This window comes from Bombina bombina, chromosome 4 (assembly GCF_027579735.1).
Source record: "Bombina bombina isolate aBomBom1 chromosome 4, aBomBom1.pri, whole genome shotgun sequence".
In the NCBI taxonomy this organism is placed as follows: Eukaryota; Metazoa; Chordata; class Amphibia; order Anura; family Bombinatoridae; genus Bombina; species Bombina bombina.
In genome coordinates this window covers 1,141,992,978-1,142,009,073 of record NC_069502.1, presented here as the reverse complement: position 1 = coordinate 1,142,009,073, position 16,096 = coordinate 1,141,992,978, and the positions used below count along the sequence as shown (strand labels likewise).

Here is a 16,096-nt window from a genome sequence, read left to right as displayed (position 1 = left end):
AAGATAGTTGCCTACAGGATACTTTGTTTATGTTACAGATTTTATAGCTGCCTACAGGATACTGCGTTTATGTTACAGATAAGATAGTTGCCTACAGGGTACTTTGTTTATGTTACAGATTAGATAGCTGCCTATAGTGTACCTTAAAATACAGATTAGATAGCTGCCTATAATGTACCTTAAATTACAGATTAGATAGCTGCCTACAGGATACTTTATGTTACAGATTATATAGCTGCCTAATGGATACTTTATGTTGCATATTATATAGGTGTCTATAGGATATCTTACATTACAAGTTAGATGAGCATAGGGTATTTTATGTTACATTTTAGACAGCTACCTATAGGGTACTTTATGTTACAGATTACTTTGCTGTCTTTAGGATACCTTACATTACAAGTTAGATAGATGTTTATAGGGTACCTTATGTTACAGATTAGACAGCTTCCTATAGGATACTTTACTGTTTCATGTGAGACAGCTGCCAATAGAGTACTTTATGTCACAGTCTGGATATCTGCTTATAGGGTACCTTTACGTTACAGATTAGACAGCTTCCTATAGGGTACCTTGCCAGCTGCCTATAGGTTACATTATGTTACAGGTCAGACAGCTGCCTGTAGGATACTTTACTGTTTCAGCTGCCAATAGAGTACTTTATGTCACAGTCTGGATAACTACTTATAGGATACCTTATGTTACAAGTTAGACTGCTGCCTATAGGGTACCTTGCATTAGAGGTTAGCTAGCTGCTTATAAGATAATATATGTTACAGATTAGACAGTTCCCTATAGGATAGTTTATGCTACATATTCAATAGATGCCTATAGTATACCTTACATTAGAGGTTAAATATGCCTATAGGATACCTCCTAGTAAGGTCAGTCCAGCGCCGAATTACCAAGCAATCCTCCTCTAAACAAGGAACATGACAACCCCAAAAGATTGTTTCGACCTTCATTGGGCCTTGTCAGTGCAGTTCAGCTATATTACTCTAAGCACATTGGGCAAGGAATCTACGTCTGGTTTACCCCATTACCCTTAGCTAGACTTCCCCAGGGTCCTAATACAAAAGCATAAAGAAAAACAAGTGCTCTACCAGAAACGAACAGCAGCTCAGTAGTATAGTCTAAACCTGCCTAGTAAGATCAGTTTAGTGACAAAATACCAGGCAATCCTCCTCTGAACAAGGAATATGACAACTCTAGATGATTGTTACGGCTTTCATTGGTCCTCGCAAGTGAGGTGCAGCCATATTTGTCTAAGCACACTGAGCAAGGAGTCTACTTCTGGTTTCACCCATCACTGTTAGGGAGACTTCCCCAGGGCCATAATACAAAAGCACACAGAAAGAGAAGCACTCTTCCAAGAACGTATATATATATATATATATATATATATATATATATATATATATATATATATATAAAAATAAATAAATAAATATATGCATACATACATATATCATGTATATCTTTCAAATCATAGGTGACATGATCCTTGAGATGACATATGGTTTATGAAAAATATTTAGGTTTAAAGGATAATCACTGTTTAATCAAAGAAACAGAATCACTTTCTATAGCAAGAGTAAATAAAGCATCACACGGTTCAGGGCTGCCCAAACTGTGATCCAAGGGCAACATCCAGCTATACAAGTATTTTTTGTGTGTGTCCCAGAGCCATTGAGCATTAAACAGACATCTGTCATTTAGTATTGAAAAAGCATTTACACAATTTCCATTAGGTAATTAAAGGGATATGAAACCCAAAATTTTTCTTTCATGATTTAGACAGAACATACCATTTTAAACAACTTTCCAATTTACTTCTATTATTTAATTTGCTTCCTTCTCTTGTTATCCTTAGCTGAACTCTTTATCTAGGAAAGCTCAGGAGCAGCAAAGAACCTATGTTCTAGCTGCTGATAGGTGGCTGCATATATATAGCGATTGTCATTGGCTCACTTATGTGTTCAGTTAGAAACCAGTTGTGCATTGCTGCTCCTTCAACAAATGATGCCAAGAGAATGAAGCAAATTTGATAATAAAAGTAAACTGGAAAGTTGTTTAAAATTGTATGTTCTACCTAAATCATAAAATATTTTTTTGGGTTTCATGTCCCTTTAAGTGTGTTATCTGCACCACATTTTGTAATTTTGAGTAAAATATTCAGTTAAATTGATTACTAGTAACTAACATGCATTGCAATGTTTAACTGAAATGTGATTGTAATCTAACTTTTTTAATGGTATTTATTTGTGTGAGTCTAATAAAACATAGCCTCTGGCCAGTCCTCTATAAAAAATGTTGGGCTTTTCTGCTATAGATATGATATGGTTGAAAAATGACAATTACTATTCTCACTAGATCAGGCCTATTCAGGTTACTTTTTTGTGTTTTGTTCACGTGATCTACGTCATGTGCACTACCCTTACATGAGAAACTGAACTTTGTTAACACTGGGCCCATTATTCTTGTTCTGAATCTCTTATGACTTGAACCCACACTAACAGTACAGGCTGAGTTTGGGGTTTTTTTTGCCTCCAAAAAAGATTTGACTGTAACACAATCAAATGATTGGATAATGATTCTACACCCTGGTGATCCATAGATATTAGTTTCACCATAGTCGCATTAAATTGATCTTCATGATAGGATGTTTAAAACATATCTTAAGTACACACAAGTATATTTTTTTTCTTTCCTGTATCTAAAGAGGGCATTTTTACCAAGAGAACAAAGCACATCTGGAAATAGAATTGAATTTAAAATTGTCTTAAAATGACATGCTCTATCTGAGTCATGCAAGTTTCATTTTGACTTTCCTATCCCTTTAAAACGTCATCAGCCGCCCCTGGTCACATGCCACCACAGGACAAAGCAGCCAGTGTGAATCCCTTTGTTTGACCTATTTAACCCCTTAATGACCACAATGTAGCCTGTATGTCACTGGTCGTTAAGGTTTTTTTCAGGACATAATAGCACAAGTCTAGCAAGAACACGCTATTAATGCCCTCCCTCCAGAAGGCTTTGTGGAATAGAGCAGTCGCAACGCTGGTAGCAAGACCACGCTATAAAACAATCAAGTCCCAAAAAAAAGGCCAGCGACATACAGGGTACGTCGCTGGTCCTTAAGGGGTTAACAAAGGTCTGTCGGACCTGATCCGACAGTGCGGATCAGGTCCGACAGACCTCGCTGAATGCGGAGAGCAATATGCTCTCCGTATTCAGCGTTGCACCAGCGTTGCACCAGCAGCTCTCATTTCAGGGAGACCATACATTAAGGCCTACACAGGTCACTTTTTGTGACTGGGCAATCCTCTTGCTCCAAACAGCTCCTAGCTTTGCTATACATTAAACTGCTACCCTGGATGAATATATAGGAATATGTATATTTTAGAAAACATATCTCCTGTGTTAGTGCATCTCGTTATTGCACTATTTTTTGCATAGAACTATGTATTTAAAGTGAAAGTCAATCCTAGCGTTTGTGAAACGCTAGGATTACCAGTGGAACAAATAAAGGGAACTTTCAGTCATGAAGTATAAAATACATCATGCTAAACGTTCCTCTATTTGTCTGAAGCTTCGCCGCACTGAGCTCTTCATGTAGCCCACGGCAGAGTGCTATTTTGCTGTGAGGTGACGTTTCCACCTCTTAGCCAATAGCCTTGCGGGCCAGATGGCACACTATTTGCTAAGATCACCTCACAGCAAAATAGTGTTCTGCCGTGGGCTGCCTGAAGAGCTCAGTGCGGCAAACACTTCAAACATATAAAGGAACTTTCAGTATGAAGTATTTTATTCTTCATGACTGAAAGTCCCTTGTATTTGTTCCACTGGTATATCCTAGCGCTTTACAAATGCTAGGATTTACCATCACTTTAACTTTTCTCATGCAACATGTTTAAATAGTGTTTTTTTATATGCATGATTTTTTTTTTTTTTAGCATTTTCTGATCTTTTAACTGCAAAACTTGTTAATAAAGGGACACAGGTCTTTGTCCTTAGATGTCAGTATAACCTTTAGACTATATAAAGATAAAACCAGGTGCTGCTTGATATAAACCTCTGAATTTAATTATTCTGAATGTGCACTCTCTAATCTTCATTGGCAAGGGGCAAAGGACTCACGGCTATACAATCAGGAATGACATAGTCAATAATTACTCAATGTGTCCACACCTAAATGCTTTGGTTATCAAAACATTCACATGTATAGGGTTACATGGAGATTTTCTTTTATTTCCCACAAAATATCTGTGTGTCTTAATCTGACTGTAAAATTCCCTTAAAGTGATGGTAAAATCTCCCCTTTTTAAAATCAGATCCGAAATGTTAGTGATATTTTAGATAGAGTTTAATTCATCAGTTGTAATGAAGATGCGCATTAACTTACTTTTTAATATAGATATAAAATTCAAATAACCCGCGCTCACGAGCTGTGCTAAAGGTTTGAATTGTTCTTCAATCAGGGCTGTAGCTACAATAAAAGTGCCATAAGGGGAGATAACTGATTGGACAACAATTCAAACTGTTAGCTCACAGAAAAATTTATTTTTAAAGAGGGCGGTGGAACGCAGGGTATTTGAATTTCATATCTATATTAAAAAGCAAGTTATAGCACATTTTCATTATAATTCATGAATTAAACTCCATCTAAAATATTCCTAACATTCCGTATCTGTTTTTATAAAGGGGAGAGTTTACCATCACTTTAACACTCAATTAGCTGAAAGGGACAATGTACTCCAGAATTTTTATTGTTTAAAAAGATATATAATCCCTTTTGTTACCCATTGCTCACTTTTGCATTACCAACACGGTTATGTTAATACACTTCTTTTCTGTAATTAACTTGTATTAAGCCTCTGCAGACTATCCCCTTATCTTAGTTCTTTTGACAGACTTGCATTTTAGCTAGTCAGTGCTGACTCATAAATTACTCCACAGGAGTAAGCCCAATGTTACCTATATGACACACATGAACTAGCGCTGCCTAGCTGTGAAAAACTGTCAAAATGCACTGAGATAAGAAGCACCCTTTAAGGGCTTAGAAATTAGCATATGAGCCTACCCAGGTTTAGCTTTCAACAAAGAATCTCAAAAGAACAAAGTAAATTTGATGATAAAAGTAAATTATTGAAAGTTGTTTAAATTGCATGCCCTATCTGACTCATGAAAGTTTAGTTTTGACTAGACTATCCCTTTAATTTAAAGGAACAGTAAACACCTTGTAATTACATGACATTTCTGTTGTCTTACAATAGAATAACATATCAGCCAAGTCTAAACATTTTTAAAACAAATAAACCATCTTGTTTGCTGCATTTCTTTTCCAACAGCCATACCCCACAGACCATTGTCTTACTTGGAGGATCGAATCCAGGCATTCGTATGCAGATAACAAGGCTAGCCACAGTTATATTGTTAGTATAAAGTGCATTGTTTTGCAGTTGTTATCTGTTAAAACCACTTAGGGAAACATATGTAGCAGGGTTAGCCTTGAGACGTTCAGTAAGGGGCTTTCGCAAGTCTGAGAATTAAAAAAGCCATACATTTCAGACCTAAATTACACACAAAAAATCTCAAGGTGTTTAGGTCCCTTTAACCTGCTCCTGTACGCCTAAACCTGAGGAAACAGCTAGCGAGCTGAGAAATGCGTAGCGTGTTTGCTACTTTGTTTCAGGTTACTTTGTTAATACCTCATCTTTTATTATGTTTTAACTTTTTAGCATTTTAATAAACAAATTGTATTGTATACAAGAGAGTCCAGAGAGTTCTCATTATTGGAAGCAGCTGTGGGTATGATACCCTCACAGTGAGGCTGGGTCATTGCAAACTCATTGCTGCTCCATATGTGAGAATGCCTGTTATCATAGCTAACAAATCCTGTTGTTACATCTGATCAGCACGAGAAGGCGCCTTCTGCTTTTTTTGTTTTTTTTTTTAGCGTTTGGAAGTTATGGACGATTACGAAAGCGCTGCCAGTGTGCTTGAGGTCATTTGGAGATCGAGTGGGACTCAGTATATTTGAAGATTGATCAGTACTCAGTATATTCATATATAGGGGTAGATTTAACAAGCAGCGGATGCTGCTCTTTACGCCCAAAGTTTCCGGCTTGCCGGAAGCTAAAGCGAATCATGTCCGCCCGGCAATTGATAAATCTGCCCCATGGACTCTCTCTCTTATGTGCCATTTTTCATGGTTTATTTTGGGTAATTATATTGGACAATAATTTGGGGGAAGAGGCGCCCCCTTTTGTTTGTGACCGATATCATGGTACTCTTGTTTACAAATAACAATAACTTACATATCAGGCCACAATAATAACTGAACTGGAATGTAGGTCATTGTATACATCTAAAAGACAGTGTCTCTTAAAAGCACCTAGAAATGATGTTTCAAATGATTATATCTTTAATTGATTTTCGTTAAACAAAAAATAAAATGACAAGTTACACAAAATATTATTTTTCTTCTTAGTATAACTCTAACGTGTTGGTCTTATGCACAATACAAATTGAGAGTTAATAATCATATTAATGTAAAATTAGCTTTGCTGCCCATGCTATACCTACCTCTTCAAAGGCAGAGCATCCTGTAATCACAATGTTAGGGCGAAAATGCCGGATTGTAACCTTCTTCTGAAGTTTGGTATTGAGGTCATCCAAGGACGCTTCAGAAAGCAGAAGCAGGGGGCTCAAATCAGGATACGCAACCTGAGAATAGAAAAAAATACATTTAGGAAAATAGGAAATACTTTACTTAATAGGGAAAAATGTATCATGATTGCAAGTAGACAGGCAATGTGTTGTTTTCTTAATAAAGTTTTATTATTCCGTTTCTGTGTCTGACGCTTGGATTTTCCTTTGATGTTCTCCTGATATAGATCTTTTGGATTTAGCTGGTTCCAGTAGCCAGAGGTGAGCTGTCCAGGTGGCTCTAAGTACCCATTGGCACATATATGCTCTTTTCAATGTGTGTGCTATTTGTCCGTTTTCACACCTTAATTGTAATTATTTATTCCACTATGAGGCATCTCCTGTTTTTCATATCTTGTAAATCTGTGTGGTGAGTTAAGCCTGATTACACAGTGCAGCCCCTCCTGGGAGACTCAAATACTGCTTAGGAATCCCACTATCTAGACTTTCTGATTTTATAATACATCTTATACCATGTATTGGTTTATACTAAAACATTAAATGGACTTTTTGTTTTTTATGCTTTGTATTACATTTTTAATTTGTTAGTATTATTGGGTTAATTGTTTTTGGCTTTTTTACCTTATCGAAATGTCAAAAAATAATGCAAAATTTCATGAAATTGCTACATACATTATTAATTAATAAGGAAAGTTGGGCTGAGCAAGGGAGTGGCTGGGAGCATTTCTGAGGAAGGAGGTACATGGTTAGTTATAGACAAAGTAATCTCACTGACATAACAATTAACCATAACATTTAGGGCCAGATTACAAGTGGCGCGATTTTTAATTTTTTCACTTGTCGTATTATAAGTTGAAAGTAAAAAGGGGCACAAGCAAAACCCGATACATGCTAAGTTCAGGACTTCGGATATGGCTACCTCACCGGGGGCTAGTTATCAAGCCGTCTACTTTTCTGGCTTCGCCGGCCCAATACGTCCGCCTAAGCTCGCCTACCTTCGCCGCCGCGGACCTGAAAAAAATATGCCTAAGTTATCAAATAAAGCTGTCAAAAAGCCGCGGGGCGATGAGCAGCGGACTGTGACAGTTATCACTCATCCGATCTCGCTGCCCTTCGGCTTTTTCCCAGCTTTATTGCTAGCCTGTCACTAAGCACTCACACTAACTACACTGCTCTACCCCCTATACCGGCGCCCCCGGAGCCCCCCGCAACTAAATAAAGTTACTAACCCCTAAACCGCCGCTCCTAGACCCTGCCGCAACTCTTATAAATGTATTAACCCCTAAACCGCCGCTCCTAGACCCTGCCGCAACTCTTATAAATGTATTAACCCCTAAACCGCCGCTCCATGAACCCGCCGCAACCTATATTAAACCTATTAACCCCTATCCTGCCCCCCCTACACCGCCGCCACCTATAATAAATTTATTAACCCCTATCCTGCCCCCCACTACGCCGCCGCCACTGTAATAAAATTATTAACCCCTAAACCTAAGTCTAACACTAACCCTAACGCCCCCCTAACTTAAATATTAATTAAATAAATCTAAATAAATTAACTCTTATTAACTAAATGAATCCTATTTAAAAATAAATACTTACCTGTAAAATAAACCCTAAGATATCTACAATGTAATTAATAATTATATTATAGCTATCTTAGGATTTATATTTATTTTACAGGTAACTTTGTATTTATTTTAGCTAGTTAGAATAGTTATTAAATAGTTATTAACTATTTAATAACTACATAGCTAAAAGAAATACAAAATTACCTGTAAAATAAATCCTAACCTAAGTTACAATTAAACCTAATACTACACTATCATTAAATTAACTAAATAAACTACATACAAATAACTACAATTAAATACAATTACATAAACTAACTAAAGTACAAAAAATAAAAAAAGCTAAGTTACAAAAAATAAAAAAATAAGTTACAAACATGTTAAAAATATTACAACAATTTTAAGCTACTTACACCTAATCTAAGCCCCCTAATAAAATAACAAACCCCCCCAAAATAAAAAAATGCCCTACCCTATTCTAAATTAAATAAATTTCAAAGCTCTTTTACCTTACCAGCCCTTAAAAGGGCCATTTGTGGGGGCATGCCCCAAAAAGTCCAGCTCTTTTGCCTGTAAAAGAAAAATACAACCCCCCCCCAACATTAAAACCCACCACCCACATACCCCTAATCTAACCCAAACCCCCCTTACAAAAACCTAACACTAATCCCCTGAAGATCATCCTACCTTGAGTCATCTTCACTCAGCCGAGCCACCGATGGAACTGAAGAGGACATCCGGAGCGGAAGAAGTTAATCCTCCAAGCGGCGCTGAAGAAATCTTCCATCCGATGAAGTCATCATCCAGGCGGCGCTGAAGAAGTCTTCGATCCGGCCGATGTCATCTTCAAAGAGGCGCTGAAGAGGTCTTCTATCCGGGCGAAGTCATCTTCCAAGCCGGGTCTTGAATCTTCCTTCCGCCGACGCGGAACCACCTTCTTCACCGACGGACTACGACGAATGACGGCTCCTTTAAGGGACGTCATCCAAGATGGCGTCCCCTCAATTCCGATTGGCTGATAGGATTCTATCAGCCAATCGGAATTAAGGTAGGAAAATCTGATTGGCTGATGGAATCAGCCAATCAGATTCAAGTTCAATCCGATTGGCTGATCCAATCAGCCAATCAGATTGAGCTCGCATTCTATTGGCTGATCGGAACAGCCAATAGAATGCGAGCTCAATCTGATTGGCTGATTCCATCAGCCAATCAGATTTTCCTACCTTAATTCCGATTGGCTGATAGAATCCTATCAGCCAATCGGAATTGAGGGGACGCCATCTTGGATGACGTCCCTTAAAGGAGCCGTCATTCGTCGTAGTCCGTCGGTGAAGAAGGTGGTTCCGCGTCGGCGGAAGGAAGATTCAAGACCCGGCTTGGAAGATGACTTCGCCCGGATAGAAGACCTCTTCAGCGCCTCTTTGAAGATGACATCGGCCGGATCGAAGACTTCTTCAGCGCCGCCTGGATGATGACTTCATCGGATGGAAGATTTCTTCAGCGCCGCTTGGAGGATTAACTTCTTCCGCTCCGGATGTCCTCTTCAGTTCCATCGGTGGCTCGGCTGAGTGAAGACGACTCAAGGTAGGATGATCTTCAGGGGATTAGTGTTAGGTTTTTGTACGGGGGGTTTGGGTTAGATTAGGGGTATGTGGGTGGTGGGTTTTAATGTTGGGGGGGTTTGTATTTTTCTTTTACAGGCAAAAATGCTGGACTTTTTGGGGCATGCCCCCACAAATGGCCCTTTTAAGGGCTGGTAAGGTAAAAGAGCTTTGAAATTTATTTAATTTAGAATAGGGTAGGGATTTTTTTTATTTTGGGGGGGTTTGTTATTTTATTAGGGGGCTTAGATTAGGTGTAAGTAGCTTAAAATTGTTGTAATATTTTTAACATGTTTGTAACTTATTTTTTTATTTTTTGTAACTTAGCTTTTTTTATTTTTTGTACTTTAGTTAGTTTATGTAATTGTATTTAATTGTAGTTATTTGTAGGTAGTTTATTTAATTAATTTAATGATAGTGTAGTATTAGGTTTAATTGTAACTTAGGTTAGGATTTATTTTACAGGTAATTTTGTATTTCTTTTAGCTAGGTAGTTATTAAATAGTTAATAACTATTTAATAACTATTCTAACTAGCTAAAATAAATACAAAGTTACCTGTAAAATAAATATAAATCCTAAGATAGCTATAATATAATTATTAATTACATTGTAGCTATCTTAGGGTTTATTTTACAGGTAAGTATTTATTTTTAAATAGGATTCATTTAGTTAATAACAGTTAATTTATTTAGATTTATTTAATTAATATTTAAGTTAGGGGGGCGTTAGGGTTAGGGTTAGACTTAGGTTTAGGGGGTAATAATTTTATTACAGTGGCGGCGGCGTAGTGGGGGGCAGGATAGGGGTTAATAAATTTATTATAGGTGGCGACGGTGTAGGGGGGCAGATTAGGGGTTAATAAATTTATTATAGGTGGCGACGGTGTAGGGGGGCAGGATAGGAGTTAATACATTTAATATAGGTTGCGGCGGGTTCAGGGAGCGGCGGTTTAGGGGTTAATACATTTATTATAGTTGCGGTGGGCTCCGGGAGCGGCGGTTTAGGGGTTAATATGTATAGAGTAGCTTGCGGTGGGCTCCGGGAGCGGCGGTTTAGGGGGTAATAACTTTATTTAGTTGCGGCGGTGTAGGGGGGGTCAGATTAGCGGTGTTTAGACTCGGGGTACATGTTAGGGTGTTAGGTGTAGACAGCTCCCATAGGAATGAATGGTATGTCTGTCAGCAGCGAACTTGTACTTTCGCTATGGTCAGACTCCCATTGATTCCTATGGGATCCGCCGCCTCCAGGCTGGCGCTTTGAAAACCAGGTACGCTGGGCCGTAAAAGTGCCGAGCGTACCTGCTAGTTTTTTGATAACTAGCAAAAGTAGTGAGATTGTGCCGCACTTGTGTGCGGAACATCTGGAGTGACGTAAGAATCGATCGGTGTCGGACTGAGTCCGGCGGATCGAAGTTTACGTCACAAAATTCTACTTTTGCCGGTCTCGAGCCTTTGATAACTAAGGCGAATCAGCCGCGCCACAAATACGCTGCGGAATACGCAGCGTATTTGAGGTTGACGGCTTGATAACTACCCCCCACCAACTTCTCCCCATAGACTTCATTTATCATTCCCCAACTAATCCGACACTGCGTAAGACCTACATCGCTAAACCCGAAGGTAGTTATAAATATTTGACATTCCAATATTCTTCACATAGAAGAAAACGTTATTTTTAATTTGTAAATATATATATATATATATATATATATATATATATACACACACACACAGAGAGAGAAGTGCACTCAAAGGAATGAACAACCAGCTCAATACCATTGTTAGCCTGTTCTATGGTGATTTACCACCTGGGTGAAACTTCTTTTAGCCCAGCAATGCTTTTCACAGAGAAGAACTTTCATGTAGTATATCAGTCTGATTATGGTCAGTCCAGTGCCAAAATACCAGGCAATTCCTGGAACACAGCAACCCCAGACTATCGTTTCAGCATGTGTGTGTATATATATATATATAAATACATGAAGATGACTCAGGCACTTCCCAGATAATGATAAAAGAGAGCTTTATTTATCCAAAAAGGTAAAAACAGACAAAAGCATAGTCCATACTGACACAGCTTTACCTACTAATTATACAGTGAATAAGGACTGCTGCAGGAACCCAGCAGTCCAAATGTTTAAGGCAAATCCTTTTATTCCATAACGTTTCGGCTCGAGCCTCTGTCAAATAGAAGCATATATACACACATATAGTTCAATGCCTTAATACTTGAAATATCATTTTAATACATTTTTATATTTTATAATATGTTTTACTATGTATTTTCCATCTGGATGAAGACTTCTGTCCGTCTGGAGGACCACTTCTGCCGGCTTGGATGAAGACTTCTCCCGGCTTCGTTGAGGACTTCTTGCCGCTTCGCTGAGGACTTCTCCCGGCTTCGTTGAGGATGGATGTTGGCTCTTCAAAACTGTAAGTGGATCTTCAGGGGTTAGTGTTAGGTTTTTTTAAGGGTTTATTGGGTGGGTTTTAGTTTTAGATTAGGTGTTGGGCAATTGAAAAAGAGATAAATGCCTTTTTAAGGGCAATGCCCATCCAAATGCCCTTTTCAGGGCAATGGGGAGCTTAGTTTTTTTAGTTAGGATTTTATTTGGGGGGTTGGTTGTGTGGGTGGTGGGTTTTACTGTTGGGGGGGTTGTTTGTATTTTTTTTTTTTTTACAGGTAATAGAGCTGCTTTCTTTGGGGCAATGCCCTGCAAAAGGCCCTTTTAAGGGCTATTGGTAGTTTAGTTTAGGCTAGGGTTTTTTTATTTTGGGGGGCTTTTTTATTTTGATAGGGCTATTAGATTAGGTGTAATTAATTTAAATATCTGATAATTTGTTTTTTATTTTGTGTAATTTAGCAGTCCTTATTCACTGTATAATTAGTAGGTAAAGCTGTGTCAGTATGGACTATGCTTTTGTCTGTTTTTACCTTTTTGGATAAATAAAGCTCTCTTTTATCATTATCTGGGAAGTGCCTGAGTCATCTTCATGTATTTATCTACATACCTGTACAGTGAGACGAGCTGTACTTTCTCAGAAGCATATCCGGGATAATTGGTGACGTCATTTCCCCCATTGGAACTCCAGAGTGCCGTGATAGCGTGTAGCGTGTATGGAGGAAAAGGCAGAGCGCGACGCTGCAATCGTTGTGGAGTATATATATATATATATATATATATATATATATATTTTATTTATTTTTTTAAACAAATGCTGTATCTATACCTATATATCTATATGAATATATAGGTATAGTTATATATATATATATATATATATATTTAAAAATACTAAGAAGAATTTCTTAGTGAAGAACATTGCTATGTAAAATATTTACATTAAATACATAGTAAAACATATTATAAAATATAAAAATTTATTAAAATGATATTTCATGTATTAAGGCATTGAACTATATGTGTGTATATATGCTTCTATTTGACAGAGGCTCGAGCCGAAACGTTATGGAATAAAAGGATTTGCCTTAAACATTTGTATTCAAGGAGTATTGGATGTGTCGTGAGGGCCATTGAAGGGATAGCCGAGCCCCGGTAGACTCACAAGCTTCACTATATGAATAAATACATTTATATATATATATATATATATATATATATATATATATACACACATACACACACACACACTTTATAGTCCTTTCCGTCAAACACTTTGTCAAATACCATATCCCTTTTAAACCCTTATGAATAATTTGTTATTAGAAAGTGTATATATAAGTGTTACACTTCATTTTAATGTATTTATGTTGTGTTTTGTGCACATTTTTTTTAACCTTACACTATACACAAGTTCTTCACTCTTGCTAACTTGAAGAGTTCAAATTTAGTTTTTGCTCGAGCATACTCGCTTACTTTAAACTTGTAATACGTGTGCAAGTTAGCCTGGTCGCAATATTGCTTATTGTGACCCGTGCTAATTTTAGGATGCAATTTGTAAACTAGCCCTCAGCCAGCCAGATATAGAACAGACCAAATACAGCATTTTAACCATTTTGCAATCCAATTTCCTCTCTTGACACCTGATCTTATTTAACTGCATCTTTATGACAGTGGCATATAACTGGTTACAGTACTGTATATAAAGGGACAGTAAACACCTAGAGATTCTAATAAAGGTTTAGTTATACATAGTAAAACAACTTTGCAATATCATTTTTTTGTCCTTTTTCATGTAAATTTAGCTGTAAAAATTGTGGCTTTTCGAATTCTAATTAAACTGAAAAAGCCCAATGCAGACTCAAGGCTAAACCCGCTACATATCTTTCCAAAAATGGCTTTAACAAATAACAATTGCAAAACAATGCACTTTATACTAAATTAATGACTTTCGGCTAGATTACGAGTTTTGCATTATGAGTAAAAAAGCACTGTTATGCGTTATAAAGCTGCTTTTTCACTACCGCTGCTATTACGGGTCTTGTAGGTACAGCTGTACCGCACACTTTTTTGGCCGCACCGCAAATTAACTTACACAATTTTCGTAAAGTCTTTTTTCAATGGGACTTCAATAGCGCCAATATTACAAGCTTTGTTTTGGAGGCCAAAAAGTCAGCGGTACAGCCTATCCCGTAAGATTCGTAACACATTCTAAAGTCAGTAGTTATGAGTTGTACGCTACAAAGCTGTAGCATAAAACTCATAACTAAAGTGCTAAAAAGTACACTAACACCCATAAACTACCTATTAACCCCTAAACCGAGGCCCCCCATTAACCCCTAATCTGCCACTCCGGACATCGCCGCCACTATAATAAACATATTAACCCCTAAACCTCCACACTCCTGCATCGCAAACACTAGTTAAATATTATTAACCCCTAATCTGCCACCCCTAACATTGCCGCAACCTACATTACAGTTGTTAACCCCTAATCTGCTGCCCCCAACTTCGCCGCCACTATACTAAATTTATTAACCCCTAAACCTAAGTCTGACCCTAACACCCCCTAACTTAAATATAATTAAAATACATCTAAATAAAAATTAATATCATTAACTAAATAATTCCTATTTAAACTAAATACCTATAAAATAAACCCTAAGCTAGCTACAATATAACTAATAGTTACATTGTAGTTAGCTTAGGTGTTATTTTTATTTCACAGGCAAGTTTGTCATTTAAAGGAACCTTCATTCGTCTTTAGTCGTCGGAAGAAGAGGATGCTCCGCGCCGGATGTTTTGATGATGGACCTGCTCCGCGCCGGATTGATGAAAATAGAAGATGCCATCTGGATGAAGACTTCTGCCCGACTGGAGGACCACTTCTGCCGGCTTGGATGAAGACTTCTCCCGGCTTCGTTGAGGACTTCTTGCCGCTTCGCTGAGGACTTCTCCCGGCTTCGTTGAGGATGGATGTTGGCTCTTCAAAACTGTAAGTGGATCTTCAGGGGTTAGTGTTTTTTTAAGGGTTTATTGGGTGGGTTTTAGTTTTAGATTAGGTGTTGGGCAATTGAAAAAGAGCTAAATGTCTTTTTAAGGGCAATGCCCATCCAAATGCCCTTTTCAGGGCAATGGGGAGCTTAGTTTTTTTTAGTTAGGATTTTATTTGGGGGGTTGGTTGTGTGGGTGGTGGGTTTTACTGTTGGGGGGGTTGTTTGTATTTTTTTTTTTTTACAGGTAATAGAGCTGCTTTCTTTGGGGCAATGCCCTGCAAAAGGCCCTTTTAAGGGCTATTGGTAGTTTAGTTTAGGCTAGGGTTTTTTTTATTTTGGGGGGCTTTTTTATTTTGATAGGGCTATTAGATTAGGTGTAATAAATTTAAATATCTGATAATTTGTTTTTTATTTTGTGTAATTTAGTGTTTGTTTGTTTTTTGTAATTTATGTAATTTATTTAATTGATGTCTAATGTTAGGTGTTAGTGTAACTCAGGTTAGGTTTTATTTTACAGTTACATTTTTATTTATTTTAGCTAGGTAGTTAGTAAATAGTTAATAACTATTTAGTAACTATTCTACCTAGTTAAAATAAATACAAACTTGCCTTTAAAATAAAAATAAACCCTAAGCTAGATACAATGTAACTATTAGTTATATTGTAGCTAGCTTAGGGTTTATTTTATAGGTATTTAGTTTTAAATAGGAATTATTTAGGTAATGATAGTAGGTTTTATTTAGATTTATTTTAATTATTTTTAAGTTAGGGGGTGTTAGGGTTAGGGTTAGACTTAGGTTTAGGGGTTAATAAATTTAGTATAGTGGCAGTGACGTTGGGGGCGGCAGATTAG

The 16,096-nt window shown here is 37.4% G+C and overlaps 1 protein-coding gene across 2 annotated transcripts in view; it reads right to left on the bottom strand.

The window, feature by feature from the left end:
- Positions 1-16,096, bottom strand: part of MTARC2 (mitochondrial amidoxime reducing component 2) — a 90,091-nt gene that overhangs the window by 16,807 nt on the left and 57,188 nt on the right. For both annotated transcript variants that reach the window (XM_053709364.1, XM_053709365.1), the window contains one exon: positions 6,589-6,729. In XM_053709364.1, coding sequence (XP_053565339.1) covers positions 6,589-6,729 — 141 coding nt within the window. The remainder of the gene's footprint in view (positions 1-6,588; positions 6,730-16,096) is intronic.